Source organism: Papaver somniferum, chromosome 2 (assembly GCF_003573695.1).
Source record: "Papaver somniferum cultivar HN1 chromosome 2, ASM357369v1, whole genome shotgun sequence".
NCBI classification, from domain to species: Eukaryota; Viridiplantae; Streptophyta; class Magnoliopsida; order Ranunculales; family Papaveraceae; genus Papaver; species Papaver somniferum.
The window spans coordinates 66,196,284-66,212,913 of record NC_039359.1 but is presented as its reverse complement, the minus strand read 5'-3'; the positions used below and the strand labels follow the sequence as shown (position 1 = coordinate 66,212,913).

The window sequence follows — 16,630 nt, the reverse complement described above, 5'->3', positions numbered from 1 at the left end:
GAATGCTTTATTAACAAGGTAGCATTGATTGCAAACCCTGATTTGGGGACTATATAAGGGAGAAATCTAGCAACTGGGAAACCTAATCCCCACACCTCATGTGTGATACTAGTTGCGAATAGAGTCGATTCTCCTTTAACCTTGGGTTTTTATAAAACCCTGTAGGTTAACGACTTAAAGACTTCATTGGGATTGTGAAGCCAAACCCAACTATTTTCTCTGTAGTTGCTTGTTCTGGTCTTGCTGTTTTCTATTGTGATTGAGTACTATCTTCTTTAAGATTTGCTCGAGATTTATTCTCCGATAGGAAAGATTGAAAAGTAGTCACAAACATCTTCATCCCATCGTTTGTGATTCCACAATATCTTATTTCGTTAGTCGATTAAAATTATTGTGAGGTGATTGATATTAGTAGGTTGTTCTTCAGGAATATAAGTCTGGTATATCAATTGGTTCCTGTTCACCTTGATTTATCAAAATAAGTAACAAAACTCGTAGGTATTTCTGTGGGAGACAGATTTATCTATTCAGTAGATTTTTCTGTGAGATACATATTTGTTTATCAAGTCTTCGACTTTGGGTCGTAGCAACTCTTAGTTGCGGGAGAGATCATCTAAGGGAATCAAATGCGCAGAATCCGACGTGGTTCTAGAGACGTAAGGAACGCAACTGTACCTTGATCAGTGTGATATTGGTTAGGGATCAACTACATTCCAGTCCAAAGTTAACTTGTAGTAGACTAGTGTCTGTAACGGCTTAATACAGTGTGGTGTTCAACATGGACTAGGTCCCGGAGTTTTTCTGCATTTGCGGTTTCCTCGTTAACAAAATTTCTGGTGTATGTGTTATTTCTTTTCCGCATTATATTTGTTTATATAATTGAAATATCACAGGTTGTGCGTATCTCAATCAATTAGATAATCCAACCTTTGGTTGTTGATATAAATTGATTGACACTTGAATATTGGTCTTTTGGTACCGTTCAAGTTGTTTCACATAATAATCAGGCTCGCTGATTTCTATATGTTTGATTTGTTGATTACATTTGAAATAGAGATACAACTCTTTGATATATTTCTATTGATTGAGTCTGACTGTCTAGTTGATTCTCTTGGAATTATATTGGATTTTTTCATACAGATTGCTAAGCGAAATATTGGGTGTGGTTGTTAGACCCCCGCTTTTTCAATTGGTATCAGAGCAGGCAAACACGTTTAAGACCTCATAAGTCTGTGTTTGTAGCGATCTGACTATGTGGAAAGAAGTGTTATCTCAGATAAACGCATCATTAGAAATAAAAGTTTTGTTTCCATGAAATTTATTAAAGAGAAAGATTCGTTTATCTCGAATTTAGATGAACATTGTGTTCCGACGAAATAGGATTGCACTGATGAGTGTTACCCCGATTACCTTTCAAACGAGTCTGTCTCTGTTGAAGAAAGGGAAGCAGCCAAAGAAAGTGAAATGATTCTAAATCTTGTTAGAATCCAGGATGATAAAACCAATCGGTTGAAACAAAACGCCATTGCACTTATCGGTATAGTAAAAGATCGAGAATTAAAGGCTCTTAGCGAGGAAAAAGCCGAAGTCTGCTTCTCACGAACCTTACTTGAGGCGAAACTCAAAAAGGATTCCTTGGAAATTGAACATCTCTTGAGTAAAATCTCTATTCAAGGATGTTCTAAAGAGTCCACTGTACCAATCGCTTCTGACCCAACTGTAAATATCAGTTCCATAATCTAAATCACAATCCCTTCCAATTAGAGAAGACGTGCTTGTATCTTCCTCTAATCAAGGAAACTTCACTTCGCTCGGAAGGAAGAAATCTAACTGGGGATTTTTCTACCCCACCTAGTCGGTTTTTAAAGTATGGCTTTTCAAAAAAAATAAAAATAGGATCCTCGGGCTTTTTTCTTTTTATTTATAAAATCTCAACCTTTATCCGCATTTTTTTTAAAGAAACGTTTACATGATGGTTTTTAAGAAAAAACAAGTACAACATAAGCATGAAACATATACAATGATAGATGCAAAACGAAAATAAATCGCGAAGAGAAAGAGCGATCCACAACGGTAGCACCCACATATTGTATGTAGAGATTGGAGAAGGAATGGTATTCGAAATCTTAGTTCGACCATTTTGATTGATTTTCTTCTTGAAACGAGATACTCTTATGAGAGAGACCCAAAAACTCATGCGTAGCGAGAAGCCCAGAAACCCTAGATTTATTATTATATTGAAGAATAATTTGATCTTGCCTCTTTCAAATCGCCAATGTACTTGTATCCAACAACCCAAATCATGAACAAATCTATAGAATGAAACACTATCAAAAGTGCAGATAAAATCGCCATAATAGCATGAAAATAATCGTTCTAATAGCGAAGAACTTTATTCAAAAGAACTAAGTAACTCTTAAAAACAAACAATCTTTGCTTAGATCTAGCCCTAAAAGGATTAGATCTGAGCAAAAGAGGGAAAAGATGATGAGTTTTCTCTAGGCTTTTAAGTTTTTTTTTTTTTTTAAAAGATCTCCAATTTCCTTGTTTCCGATCGGGTTTTATTTTGCTCTATTCAACAATACCCCATCTCTCTCTTTAAAACGAAATTAAACATATGGTACACTTTGTGACGGTGTAAAAAAATATTTAAATCCAGATTGATAACGAGGTTTTATCTAGATATTAAAAAATCTAGGTACACACAGTGTGCAGTAAAGGGGAGATCTTTTTCCCACTTATATGGACAAAAACAGGATAACCTGCTTTCATTGGGGCCATATTAGGTCATAGTACCGGCTCATTTGCGAGTAGTCGCTATCTTTTGATCAGCAGTAGTCGCTACTCCTCATTAAATTTGCTCTAATTCTCTTTGTTCCCATACAAATTAGGCCACACTAATCCATTTGGGAATAGTCACCAGTCACTACTGGAATAAGCTCTTGTTCTTCTAATTATTTGAGAAACAGAGAACCTACCCGACAACTTTTCAGTTGCTTGAGAGTAAATATAAGGGCATTTTCGTCATTTAATTACTTTTTTTTAGGTCAGATTTAATGTGGGGATAATTTGTCGCAAAGAGGCTTCTCCCGTCAAAGAAAATTGGACAAATTATCCCCATACTTTGACTACATGAGGCCACACAACTTTCCTTCAAAGTAAAGAAACGTCATCCAGATATGTCAAAATTTTGGTACAATTTTTTGAGAATTTTAGCCCATTTGTCAAAGAGAGATCACTTTTGTTGCTCTTCCCTGCCAGATTTAAGCGGACACAGTTGGCATATGAATTCCTTGAGGAGCAACCATCCGATCATTATTTCAGTTGGAGAAGGTGCCGAACTGTACCATTCGATCTATACCCTAGACCATGGTGGACGGAACAAAGTGCTCCTGGAGATTAAATCCGTGTTGCAACGTTTTGGGGCCCTCTTAAAGATAAGCTGCATCTGGTAAACGGGCATTTGCAATGTCATGTTCATCAATATGGTCGCATGATTCATATGGTTATCATCATTGTCATGAGTGGGAAAAAAAGACAAAAAAGAAAATGTTAAATGGCTTCGCCCAGGTTTGAACTGGAGACCTTCAGTGTGTTAGACTGACGTGATAACCAACTACACCACGAAACCAAGTGTTGTGTGCATTGACTAACCTATTACCATCAACAGTGTTCTCTTTTTTGTATGCCTTGTAATGGCCAAATACCACAAATGGGAAAAACTGTTTGTCAAGAACTTAGAAAAAGAACCTGAAAAGCTAATTAACTGATTACATGACTTGAAAAAAAAATATCAATTTACATGAAAGTACGAAGCAAATCAAAATATTGTTCACATAAACCATTATATCACACTTATTGTAACGCAAGTAAAATTTCAGTACATCATTCAGTTTTTCCTTTCACTTTAATGGCTGCAACAAAGATCTACAGATTGAACTATAATACCTAACAAAGATTAAGTATATAAATTTCGGGATACACGATCTAAGCCACTATATCTGCATTCTAGTTTTTTCTGTACATCTGAAAATCGTACAAACTTCTACAAATTCTATAAATAAATGTGACAAAGTATTAACCAAGAATGTGCAGAGTAGAACCTGATGAAGGTGGTTGACGTACTCTCATGATGCGCTTGTCAGAACTCAAGAATCTTGGGTGCAAATTTTAATAAAGGATCCAGAGTACTCGGAGCAAATTTCCTTGCAAAAAGGAAACAAACTGAAGATGGTTGATCATTATATTCGCAGTTGTGACCTTGGCGAATTCTTGTCAGAAATTCCTCTGTAATATCAGCTTTGCCAAAGGTGGCAGGGTGAGGGCCTCCTCGTGACCAGTCGACCCACGTTATTGTCCGGTTTGCTAAGAGGTTTGGAGCTCGGATGGTCAACAAGGTTGGGAAATAGTGTTCGTCCACATAACATGCCGGCCTACAAAATTCTTCGAACTTGGGGTAGAACTTTGTATCTTCCACTACAGCAACTGCAAGCTTTCTATTAACTTCAAACCATTGTGACGCTTTACGCCAATCTGTTATGCTCACCTCTGGTTCCATACGAGGGTTGTAACGTCCTCTCCCAAAGGGCCCCTTATCATCAAATGCACCCATATAACTGTATCTGGAATTCACCAAGTAGTTATAGATCACGGTGAAGTTGAAGAGAGGAACGCATGATTCAGAGACAAGGACGAAACGTTCGTTGGAGATGTCAAGTAACGCATTCGCAAGAAGTCGTCTCTCAGCATCGCACAAACTCATCCTACCCCATTCAGTCATCTACAAGGGAAAAAAACAGGTCAGCCGAATCTGCACAATGAGGAAATGTTTAAATCATACATAAATGCTAGCATACTATCACTAGTAAGATAGAGAACTCTTCCACAAGTACCATAGAGAACTCTTCCGCTAATAAACACAGACATATTGCATTACGAAAGTTTTGCCCTATTTTAGGCCAAGGGCGTCAGATGAACAGCCAGACCATAATCTTTACATCAACCAAGCACGTGAAAATACCAGGAGACATAGAACAATCTTGTTATCAACACATAAAAACTAGGATTCACATTGCTCAATGTTCATGCAACACAGTACCCATAAGTGGGGGAAGATAAGGAGGAAAGAATATGACTCATTAATATATGTTGGGCATCAGAGCACATACAGTGAGGACCAGCTACAGGATTGGTGCGAGCCGTCTGGTGCAAGTAAAAAGTGCCACATGAGGAGACAAGACAAATGCAAATGGCATGAATGAGGGTTTCAAAGAAGGATCTATCAGAAACTTAGTATGATGGAAAAGTTATAGTAGAGATAAGGGACAATGAGTAAGTAGTGAATGAAATGTGCTTGCAGGAATTAGCACTTCTTCTCTGCTGGGTTTGAGTTCAATTCAGCAACGTGCACTGCAACCAGTAATTTTAAGCCTTGAAGCAAACTGTATATACCTCAAATTTGCTTGCATTGGGAACAACTAGTTATGAAGTACAAATCATGCAATTCAAGGCTTGGGATCACCATTTGCGGTAAACCTCTTTTACCCTTGAGTGAACTTTGTTTTATCAGGGTCCTAAAAGTAATATACTTCTATTCAATAAGCCAAAACACAAAAGATAAGTGTCCTTGAAGCAAAAAACAAATGAATAATTTGTCCTTAAAAAGCATTTCCCCAAAGATCCTCCAGTGTCCAGATGAAAGCAAGGCATGTGTTTTCAAAATTATATAAGGATGACCTAGATTCATAGCTAGAACATTCTTCATAAATGTAATAAAATAAAACACTCTTGCTTTATTACCTCACATCTTATAAGGTCAAAACTAATAAACAATTTACTCACAGTTACGATGATCAAGGAATGGAAAGTAACCGCTACCCTGAGCAATCATAGATTCATAGGAAGAAAGGAGGTAAAGAAGAAATTTAAAGGACTGTTGCAAATTGGGTGAACGAGAAGAAATTCCAAGTTTCAAAAACCATGGACAACCACAGGAGTGCGATGAAGTCAGCGAGAAGAAGGTTTGTAAAAGGGGTAAATGCCTAAATGGGGTTGAATCTAAGAGAGAGAGATGCTCGAGTTGATTGTTTGTACATGAATGTCGTGCAATACTCTAAGTAATTTTTGTTAACCGATGAAAAATTTGGGAGCACGATTTTGACAACAAACTTTACTCCCGCAGTTTCATGGAATACAACAACATTGCAGTGGGACAAAAAGTGTGCCTTTCAAGTTCTCTGTGCACTGTATGATGAGGCATCACTAGAATGCATGCTATAAAGTGTTCCTAGAAAATTTGCCAGAACACAACTTCGGGGTGACCTAGAACAAATCTTCCTGTGTTTGTATCAGTTAACAGATCCATTACCAAATCTATTCTCGCTCATCACAAGAAAGAAAAAAACCATCAGCTTAGCTTAAGAGGATTCAAATAACTCTACAGGGAATCTAAAAGGCTGATACTTCTCTGAAATAAAGGCACGTCCTAATAAGTTTGGCTTAAGTCAAGTCTACACTACAGGATGAGTTGTCTCCATTTCTATTTCATTGGAATACTCCCAGTAAGCACACACATCACAGGCAGGGTTAAGGTTGATAATTCCCACTCAGTAAGTTCTAACACTTCAACACACAATCAGAGTCAGTTCATTCCGGTGGGACACTTTACTAAGGATTGTATACTAAATTTAGTAGGATCGACAGATATATGAAGTTGACTAGCAGTCTAGGCTTGGGTCTAACCTCGAATAGTTAATGCACTACGTTACAGTTGAACCCATAATGAATAATTAAATGCTTGCACTCGGTCGTCCACACATTGTTTCAAGAAACTAGGATACATTCCAAACCCAATATGGCTTCTCTACTAGGTAGGCGTCATATATAGTTCTAATTAACATGGCAAACATGACTTTCGTACACACCAGATAGCATTATCATCATTATCAACACCTCCCATATTTGTTCAGAACCCACAGAGCACCCAAGTAGAGGTTGTTCCCTATACAGAATTTCTAGCTCCGAAGTCCACATACAACATGTCATAAAACTACATTGATACAACATTAAAACAAAGTAAAACAAAGGGTTCAAACCATACCTGGCTAGGAATCTGTCTTTGATAAAACACCGATGACCGAGCAAAATTGGGACGATAACTCGGCAAGGAATGAATATAAATCGAATAAAACCCTTTATGCCCCTTCAAAAACTTTTCCCAAATAGGTGCTAGAGGCAAAGGCCCTCTAGTCAAGAACATGAATGCAATCTTCGGAACTCGATTAAACGGATACTTCTTCACTTTCGGTACAAAAGAAGCTCTCCATAGTAACTCTTTATCACTCATATTATGCATCAAACTAAATGGTGGTCTAATCCATTTCTCTAGATTATCCGGCTCTTCGAAACATCCTTGAAAACTTGACTTTGAATATGTAATTACATTCTCAATTCCAAAGTATTGAATCATGTACATACTAATACTTGGTATACCAATACCCAATACTAAAAATAACCCTAACAACAAGATAATTTTCTGAGGTAAAATCCTATTTGTTCTAACAATAACAGTTATAGGTTCTTTGCCTTCTTCTAAAGCCATCTTTAGCATCAACAAACAACCAGTACTAACTACAATATCAAAGTTTCAAACTTTACCTTCAAATTCACAAAACCCACAATCCATCTCCTTTATTACTAAAGATAACATACTGAGATTTGCAATTAATAGATTTTTATACTCAGTGTAAGATCTGAAAATCAATTTTTTTTCCTTTAACTAAGAAATTAGGAATGAAGTAAATTCAGAAGATACCTGAGTTTTCTTTACCAAGATGGGATTTTTATGGAGAATTAATCAACGGTTTTTTTTTTTATCTCAATCTCAAAATGATTTCTGATTCTAGTAAGAGGAGTAATAAGTAAAGCTAATGATAAGTGTAAGAAAAGAGTAAAGTTTTTTTCTTTCAACAAACTGAAAAATCAAACTAAGAAATATCCAAATCTAATAATGGAGAAGAATCAACGGTGAAAGACTTTGAGAGAAAGAGTGAAACGTGGAATAATCAGAAATCTAGTTCTAGTGTGAGACTTTGAATCGTGGAAGTTTTGTATGTACAATTACAACGTAGTACGTGGTATTTTACATCATCGCCATGCCTTTATTGCCGTTTGTCGGACGTTTATTTTTGATGTTATTTTTGATGTGTGTAATGTATGAAATTGCAAATCTAGATGCTGGATCTTTGAGATGCAAATCTCAAGATGACGTTTTCAGATTTATTCTATACAATACTTTGATTGGATCTAAGTTGGTACAAGGGAATAGAAGCAATTTGATTATGAGGGTGCGTGGATTTGGTACACCAATTTTTGTTTCTTTTCTTTTGTTGCAAATTAGGTGGTGTGCTATGTTTGATATGCGTATTCGTTTGCTGGAAATACCACAGATGTCGATAGGCCGCCTTCTTGATAGAAACCTGTTATTGGCATTGCGGCTGCAAAGAAAGCAGTTCGAGGGCTACAATGGATTAAAATGTCCAAAATATAGATAAGGGGAGCTAATCTATACCAAAAGTCAAAAATACCGTTTCATGATAATCCATTTTTTTCCGGTGGGAATGTTATAAATACCCTTCATTTTTATTGATCTTGTACAAATACTCCCGAGGGGTAAAAAATAATTTTTTTTGGAGTCAACTTGTATAAAGTTGGGTCCACTTGAAAGCAACTTGTACTAGTTGCTTCCACTTTTCAGAAGATAGGAGTATTTTTAAAAATTAAATAAGAATATATTTAAGGGCCGGATTTTGAGGAATATTTAAATAATGTTCCTTTTTTTCTTTTGCCTCCTCTTTTGTTCTTTTCCATCGCCCCTCTTTTTCTTTTTCTTTCCACTTCAATTAATCGTAGTTGAGAATGAATCAAGCGAATTCAACTAATTCATCTTCAATCGGTGAACGAGGGAGTTGAAATAGTCGTCAATTCTTCAAAAATGACTACTATAAGATAACAATCGAAAAAACCATTCTTTATATCTACCTTTGACTGGTTAAAAGGAGAGATTGGATGAAGTTAGGAGTTAGAATTAGGTTAAAATTATTTACGACTAGGAAAATAGGAATTTCAAGCCATAAAATATGTCTACGGTTAGGATATTATGAACTCGATCTATTCCCAACCGTAAGTGCTTGCCTGTGGTTAGGATTTTCCTAGCCGTAGGTCGTTCTAATCGTTCTAATAACCAAAAAAATAAATATACAATCATAGATTGGATTTACGTCTAGGTATTTCCCAACCGTAATAGATGAACTCGGCCATAACGCTTATATCCTAGACATCCATAGATATCGATTTACAGCTAGGAAACCAAAATCCTCATCCTTAAATTTTTATCGTTGGTTCATAGTGTCCAATCGCAAGTTCTTTTCTACTGTTAGGAGTTCTTGATTTTCGAGCCGTATGCGGTCAATTACAAATGAGATTTCATGTTTTCTCAGCCGTATACTAGTATTACGGTTAGGATTTCTGAATTTCCCAGTTGTAAATTACTGAATTTTATGTATTGTAAGTGTTAGATGCAACAAAATGGTGATGAGAGTTAAGTCATACATGCATATGACTGTTTTGAGCATACGTTTCTTCATTTTCTTCATGGGTGTTTAAAAACAAAATTCATCCTTCCTCTTCTATTTCTTTTCTAAATACAAAAGAAGAAGAGAAGCAAAAAAAAATCAAAATCAAAAGTTAAATCAAATTATTAAGTTAATATATCACTAATGCTAGCTTAATTATTTTAGTTAATTAATCTCATTAACACAAATTAATCAAGGGCATTTTAGCGATTATCAAAATCAGTAGGATTATGAGTTTTGAGGATTACTATTTCATAACCTTTTTGTCCTTATTTATCCCTCGATTGCCTCTCATGCTGCAGCCTTAATAATAGGTTGCTTTTGATAAAGTCTTATGTAAGGGTCAATAACGATCCGGTGGATAGATTATGACCTATATATGTAACTAAAGTATCTACTACTCAAAGAAATAAATAGGAACAAGTTATTTTTTTTTCCTAACCCAAGTTATTGCTAACTTCACCATTCATACCATGGTTGTATGCAAACGGCCTTTGAAGATTATTGCTCTATGTGAAAGAGCTATTCGCAATTTCCGGTAGTTCTTCAATATGCAAATATTTGATAAAATCTACGGTCCCTGAAATGAAGGTGGACTTGGAATTACAAGACTGAAAGTGGTTAAGAAAGCTATGTTGATGATGTTTTGGATACCAAGCACTCAGACTGAAAGTGGTTAACGAAGATTAGATTTCGTTGTTGGAAAGCATCACAAGTTTTCTTAAAACCCAAATAAGTAACCGAGAACGACCATTAAAGCCTAGATAATCCTCTGTAGAAGAAAAGACAAAACCACCATAGAGGTGTAAAAATCTAACTAAAAGGTAAGAAGAAACCATAAATCAACCTAACTAAACATCTAAACTAAGAAAGCAAGGGAAATAGTGAGCATAAAACTGCCGGAATCCGACCTAAAAATGATCAGATCTAAGCAGTAGAGAGGAACAGTAGCATGGATTTTCTGTTCACTTAGGAAATAACGAGAGAGAGGAAAGACAAAACAGGAGAGGTGGAGAAAGTCGCGGATTTATTTCTTTTGGAAGTTCGTGGATAGAAATATCTGGAGAACTTGGACTGGATTTTCAGAGACGCGCACACAAGATTTGGAGAGAATAAAACCTCCGTGACTTGCAGAGAAAATTGATGAGATTTCAATAATGTTGTAGTTAGATAATTCGTTTAAGACTTGTGAAAGCAGATTTTTAGGCCTAATTTTAAAACTAAAATATGGAGAAATTAGGGCTATGATTCCACCATTGGCCGATCTTAGTGATTTAATAAAACAATAATTATGATCCTCAACATTCAATTTGATTCTAATAGTATTTCCTAGACATGTAGATTTTCAAAAGAATAATTGTTAATCGCAAGCATAGAACATCAAAACCCTAAATCAAGCATGCTCTATCAAGAGAAAATACATCTAACTAATCAAAATCATATAACCAATTTTTTAGTTCAATGAAAAAATCATAATAAAATTGCTATAATTAATTTAAAATAGAGATATACCACTTTACCAAAACAATAGCTTCCTCCATCGCCCCAAGGATCGGGTTTAGCTCATCATCATGGAAACACTCTCAAAATATGATTTCATTGCTCAAAAGGTGTTCACAATTAATGAAAAGGGATGAAAAATGATTAAAACCGGGTTTACAACACTTATATTTGTTACAAACTAACTGTTGCGATACAAGTAACATGTCACTGTCACTGTGGCCAGACGACAGTTTTACGGAGTCTTATGTTCTTCATGTTCTTCACTACACCAGCAGAAGGCAAATCTCTTGCAACTGATTTTTCGACTCTGTGATACTCTAAACTTCTCATAATTCTCTCTATATCTCTTCTGTGACCCTAATATTCCTATTTATATCGAAACAATACCCAAATCTCTTGGGTTTAATACGAAGAATCCTCTCTTCACTCCTCTGCAACATCCCGAAATATTATTTCCCTTTTTATCTCTTGGTTTGATTTGTACACGTCTTTCGGTAATCAACACACTCCAGTCTTGCCATAAAATGATTCATACATACTCCAGCCTTGTGCCAACCATGGATAAACTCGAGAAAGAGTAAAACATCCCGTGAAAAATTCATTAACCCCTGTTTTATCTAATCCACGTATGCTTCATATTTTCTCGATTTTAAACACAATGTCCTCCCTGTTTGGATAAAACATGCACATATCAATCGAAATCCGAGAGAAAGTCCAACAAAAACTCTCCCGAAATCTTGTCAGAAATCTTCTCAGGTGAAGGTTAAGGTTAACTTCCCTATTTCACTTCTAACTGATTCTCTAACCAAATCCAGCTGAATCAAACGACTATACCACGCCTGTTACACTCAGAGGAACAAACCTAGTCAAATTCAGCCGTTAAATCTCCCTAAAACTCCTTCAAATTCTCAACCCTAATTCTGGCAGTTCAAAACCAATTTTTCTCGCCACTTTTTCTAAATTCAAATGAAGAGGATGATGGTTGCTCCTTAACTATTTTTGGGGTGCGGTTAGCAGTTGGCGCCTTGGGGTGCAAATAGTAATTGAGGTCCCCTTATCCAAAACTGGGGTCCATTTAGCAGCTGTCCTTCGGGTGCCCCGAGAAATTTTTCGAGCCGAATTTTTCAAAAATGTTTATTTCCCAAAAATACCTACAAACACATAAAACACCATAATAAGTACAAAATCGAGTACCAAAAATACAGAAGATTGAGGATAACTTAGACACAAAAATGTGTCTATCAAATACCCCCAAACATATTATTTGCTAGTCCTCGAACAAATCTAATCTAGAAAATAAAAATTCAAACTAACTGTCGCAGGAATTGCGATTGCACTTAGCGTGTGCAACAAACCTTTGAACCCCTAGATGACCCTAGTGGCCGAGCCATAGTCTCGGGAGGATTTACAAGAGGTGTACCCACAAAACCTTAACTTATAATTGGCCAAAAATATCCAAAGATCTATGAGGACATACATGTTCTCAACCTATCGCCAAGTAGCTAAAAATGCAAGAGAAATCAAAGGTATCTGCTCTACAACTGAGTAAAGAATAGGGGAGACACATCCGTTCTACAGCTGGATAAAGAGATATCCGCTCTACAACATGATAAACATTATGAGACGCATCCACTTTACAGTTGGAAAAAATTATGAGAGAGATAAAAATGAGAGGGACATCCGCTCTATAGCTGGATAAATTACGTGTGATGAGTTGAACCAGTGCTAGAAAGATCTTATGCCATATGGAAAGCGGACTAACAAAGAAACCAATATGCATTTCTATTTTACATATCCTATTGCTAAGTAGAAACAACGTCTTTAAAGAAGCGGGGGTCTAACAACCACACCCAATATTTCGCTTAACAATCTGTATGGACTAACTCCAATATAATCTGAAAGCACAAAACTAATAAAGCGAGCTCAATCAAGAAATATATCAAAGAGTTATATCTCTGTTTCTTAATGTAATCAACAATTCAAACAGATAGAAATCTGTGAGCCTGATTAATATAAGAAACAAATTGGATGGTATCAAAAACCAATATCCAAGTGTCAATCAATTTAATCAACAAACAAAGTTTGGATTAACAATTGGTTGAACTTATGCACAATCTATGACATTTCAATTATACAAACAAATATAATGCGGAAAAGAAATAACACAGACACCAGAAATTTTGTTTACGAGGAAACCGAAAATGCAGAAAAACCCTGGGACCTAGTTCAGATTTGAAAATCGAACTGTATTAAGCCGCTACAGACACTAGCCTACTCCAAGTTAACTTCGGAATAGAATGTAGTTGAGCCCTAACCAATCTAACACTGATCAAGGTACAGTTGCGTTCCTTACGCCTCTTGAACCACGTCGGATTCTGCGCACTTGATTCCCTTAGCTGATCTCGCCCACAACTAAGAGTTGCTACGACCCAAAGTCGAAGACTTGATAAACAAATTTGTATCACACAGAAAAGTCTACTGAATAGATAAATCTGTCTCCCATAGATATACCTATGAGTTTTGTTCCGTATTTTGATAAATCAAGTTGAACAGGAACAATTGATAAACCAGACTTATATTCCCGAAGAACAACCTAGTATTATTAATCACCTCACAATAATCTTAATCAATTAACGAAACAATATATTGTGGAATCACAAACGATGATACGAAGATGTTTGTGACTACTTTTCAATCTTTCCTATCGGAGAATAAGTCTCGAGAAAATTTTAAAGAAGATAGTACTTAACACGATAGAAAACGGCAAGATCAGAACACGCAACTACAGAGAAAATAATTGGTTATGGCTTCACAATCCCAATGAAGTCTTCAACTCGTTAACCTACAGGGTTTCGTGAAAAACCTAAGGTTAAAGGAGAATTGACTCTAGTCGCAACTAGCGAAAAAGCGGGGGTCTAACAACCACACCCAATATTTCGCTTAGCAATCATTATGGACTAACTCCAATATACTTTTAAGAGAATCAACTAGACAGTTAGACTCAATCTTATTAAAAGTATATCAAAGAGTTATATCTCACTTTCTCGATTCAATACTTACTCAAGCAAATAGAAATCTGCGAGTCTTATTGAATACAAGAGAAATCACTTAAACGGTACCAAAGACCAATGTTCAAGGATCAATCAATTTCAATCAACAACCAAAGGTTGGATTTCCCAATTGATTGACTCACCCACAACCTGTGATATTTCAATTATATAATAAAATATAATGCGGAAAAGAAATAACACAGACACCCGAAGTTTTGTTAACGAGGAAACCGCAAATGTAGAAAAACCCTGGGACCTAGTCCAGATTCAACACACGCTGTATTAAGCCGCTACAGACACTAGCCTACTACAAACTAACTTCGGTCCGGACTGTAGTTGAACCCCAATCAATCTCACACTGATCCAAGGTACATTTGCGCTCCTTAAGTCTTTGATCCCAACAGGATACTACACACTTGATTCCCTTAGCTGATCTCACCCACAACTAAGAGTTGCTATGACCCAAAGTCGAAGACTTTAATAAACAAATATGTATCACGCAGAAAAATCTACGGTAATAGATAAATCTGTCTCCCACATAAATACCTACGAGTTTTTGTTCCGTCTTTTGATAAATCAAGGTGAACATGAACCAATTGATAACCCGGACTTATATTCCCAAGAATAGCCTAGAATTATCAGTCACCTCACAATAATCTTAATCGATTAGAGAAAGAAGATATCGCGGAATCACAAACGATAAGACGAAGGTGTTTGTGACTTCCTTTATATCTTGCCTATCAGAGAAATCAATCTCAAGCCAATCTTACGATTGTACTCAAATACGATAGAAACAACAAGATCAGATCACGCAACTACAGAGAAAATAGTTGGGTCTGGCTTCGCAATCCCAATGAAGTCTTCAAGTCGTTAACCTACAGGGTCTCGAGAAGAAACCTAAGGTTAAAGGATAATCGACTCTAGCTAATACAACTAGTATCACACAGGAGGTGTGGGGATTAGATTCTCCAGTTGCTAGAGTTCTCCTTTATATAGACTTTCAAATCAGGGTTTGCAATCAATATTAGCTTAATAACAAAGAATTCAATAGTCACCGTTAGATGAAAACCTGATTAAATTCAAGTTAATATCTTTCAACCGTTAGATCGAAACTTATCTTGTTACACACAAATGAAATGCACATTTTAGGTTTGTGTAACCGTACCCAAACATGTACACTTAGTTGGTTCAACATTAGTTAACCAAATGGTTATCCGTATGAGCACTTTTATATCAACAATATTCTTCTTTACCACAACTAGTTCAAATGACTCACATGAACTAGTTAGAGAGTTGTTCAATTGCTTAGATCTTATAGAAGTATACAAGACACAATCGAAGCAAAAACGATTTAATTCACTCGAATCAATTCATGAACTTTATAGCCACGGTTTTCAATTATGCATTCCTTAGTTTATATAAGTTTGAGTTCACGAATAACCGTTTTTATAAAATAACCAACCAAAGTACGTGGACTGGTACGCGGACTTAAGTACCCGGAATAAGTTTGTTTTCAGTTCACAAACTCCAGCAGATTTTCACGAGACGTGAACTTCTGATGGTGCGCGTACTGATACGCGGACTTTAGTTCCGGTTTTCCTGAGCAGCAAAGTACGCATACTTTGGTTAAAGGAATAAGGACTTGCACACATATGTATTACCACACAATGTTTATATCCTTCCAAGGTTATATATTCTAAACTCTCATTTCAATCATTGAAACATTCTTAGAGGACATTATATAGTTGTTATTCACAAACCATTTCCCGTCAAAGTCATTTTCAAGTAATTGAAACTAATATGACTTTCGTCACTAGTAAAGATGAACTTGGCCAAAGTGAAAGCTTACCAACACATATTTCGAGAAATAGATAAGCGAGATAAACTCGGATCGAAATAGCAAATGTGTATAATCATAGTCTATATAGCAATACGACTTTTGTCTCAAGATAGGAGATAGAGTAGATAGACTTTTGAGTGATATATAGGTTCAAGTCTCCACATACCTTTTAGTAGAAGAAGTTCCACAAGTCTTTGAGTAGTTCCTCGTCTTCGTATGATGGTCGCCATGTAGTCTTGAGCTCAACTACACTTTTTATCCTAATCCGAGACTTAGCTAATAGTAGACTAGAAATCAAGACTTATAGTTTTGATCACTAACATTGACAAACATGCTTGAGATAACAACGCATGCGAGTTCGACCGAGCAGTGCTCTAACAACTAGTATCACACAGGAGATGTGGGGATTACGTTTCCCAGTTGTTAGAGTTCTTCTTTATATAGTCTTGAAAGCAGGGTTTACGATCAATGTTACCTTGGTAACAAAACATTCAATATTCACTGTTAGATTAAAACCTGATTAGATTCAAGCTAATATCTTTCAACTGTTATATCGAACATAGCTTGTTATACACAAATGAAATGTACCATCCTTTAGATAAAGA

The 16,630-nt window shown here is 36.1% G+C and overlaps 1 protein-coding gene and 1 non-coding gene across 2 annotated transcripts; both read right to left on the bottom strand.

Moving 5' to 3' along the window:
- Positions 1–3,557: 3,557 nt before the first annotated feature.
- On the bottom strand, positions 3,558–3,631 carry TRNAV-AAC. The gene has a single exon. It is a non-coding gene; the product is annotated as a tRNA-Val (tRNA).
- Positions 3,632–3,828: 197 nt separating this feature from the next.
- LOC113347900 lies at positions 3,829–8,388 on the bottom strand. Its single transcript, XM_026591589.1, has 2 exons — positions 7,100–8,388; positions 3,829–4,780 (listed from the first exon to the last, which is right to left on the bottom strand). The coding sequence occupies exons 1-2, from the start codon at positions 7,607–7,609 to the stop codon at positions 4,142–4,144; spliced, it is 1,149 nt and encodes a 382-aa protein (XP_026447374.1). The 5' UTR covers positions 7,610–8,388; the 3' UTR covers positions 3,829–4,141.
- Positions 8,389–16,630: the final 8,242 nt, after the last annotated feature.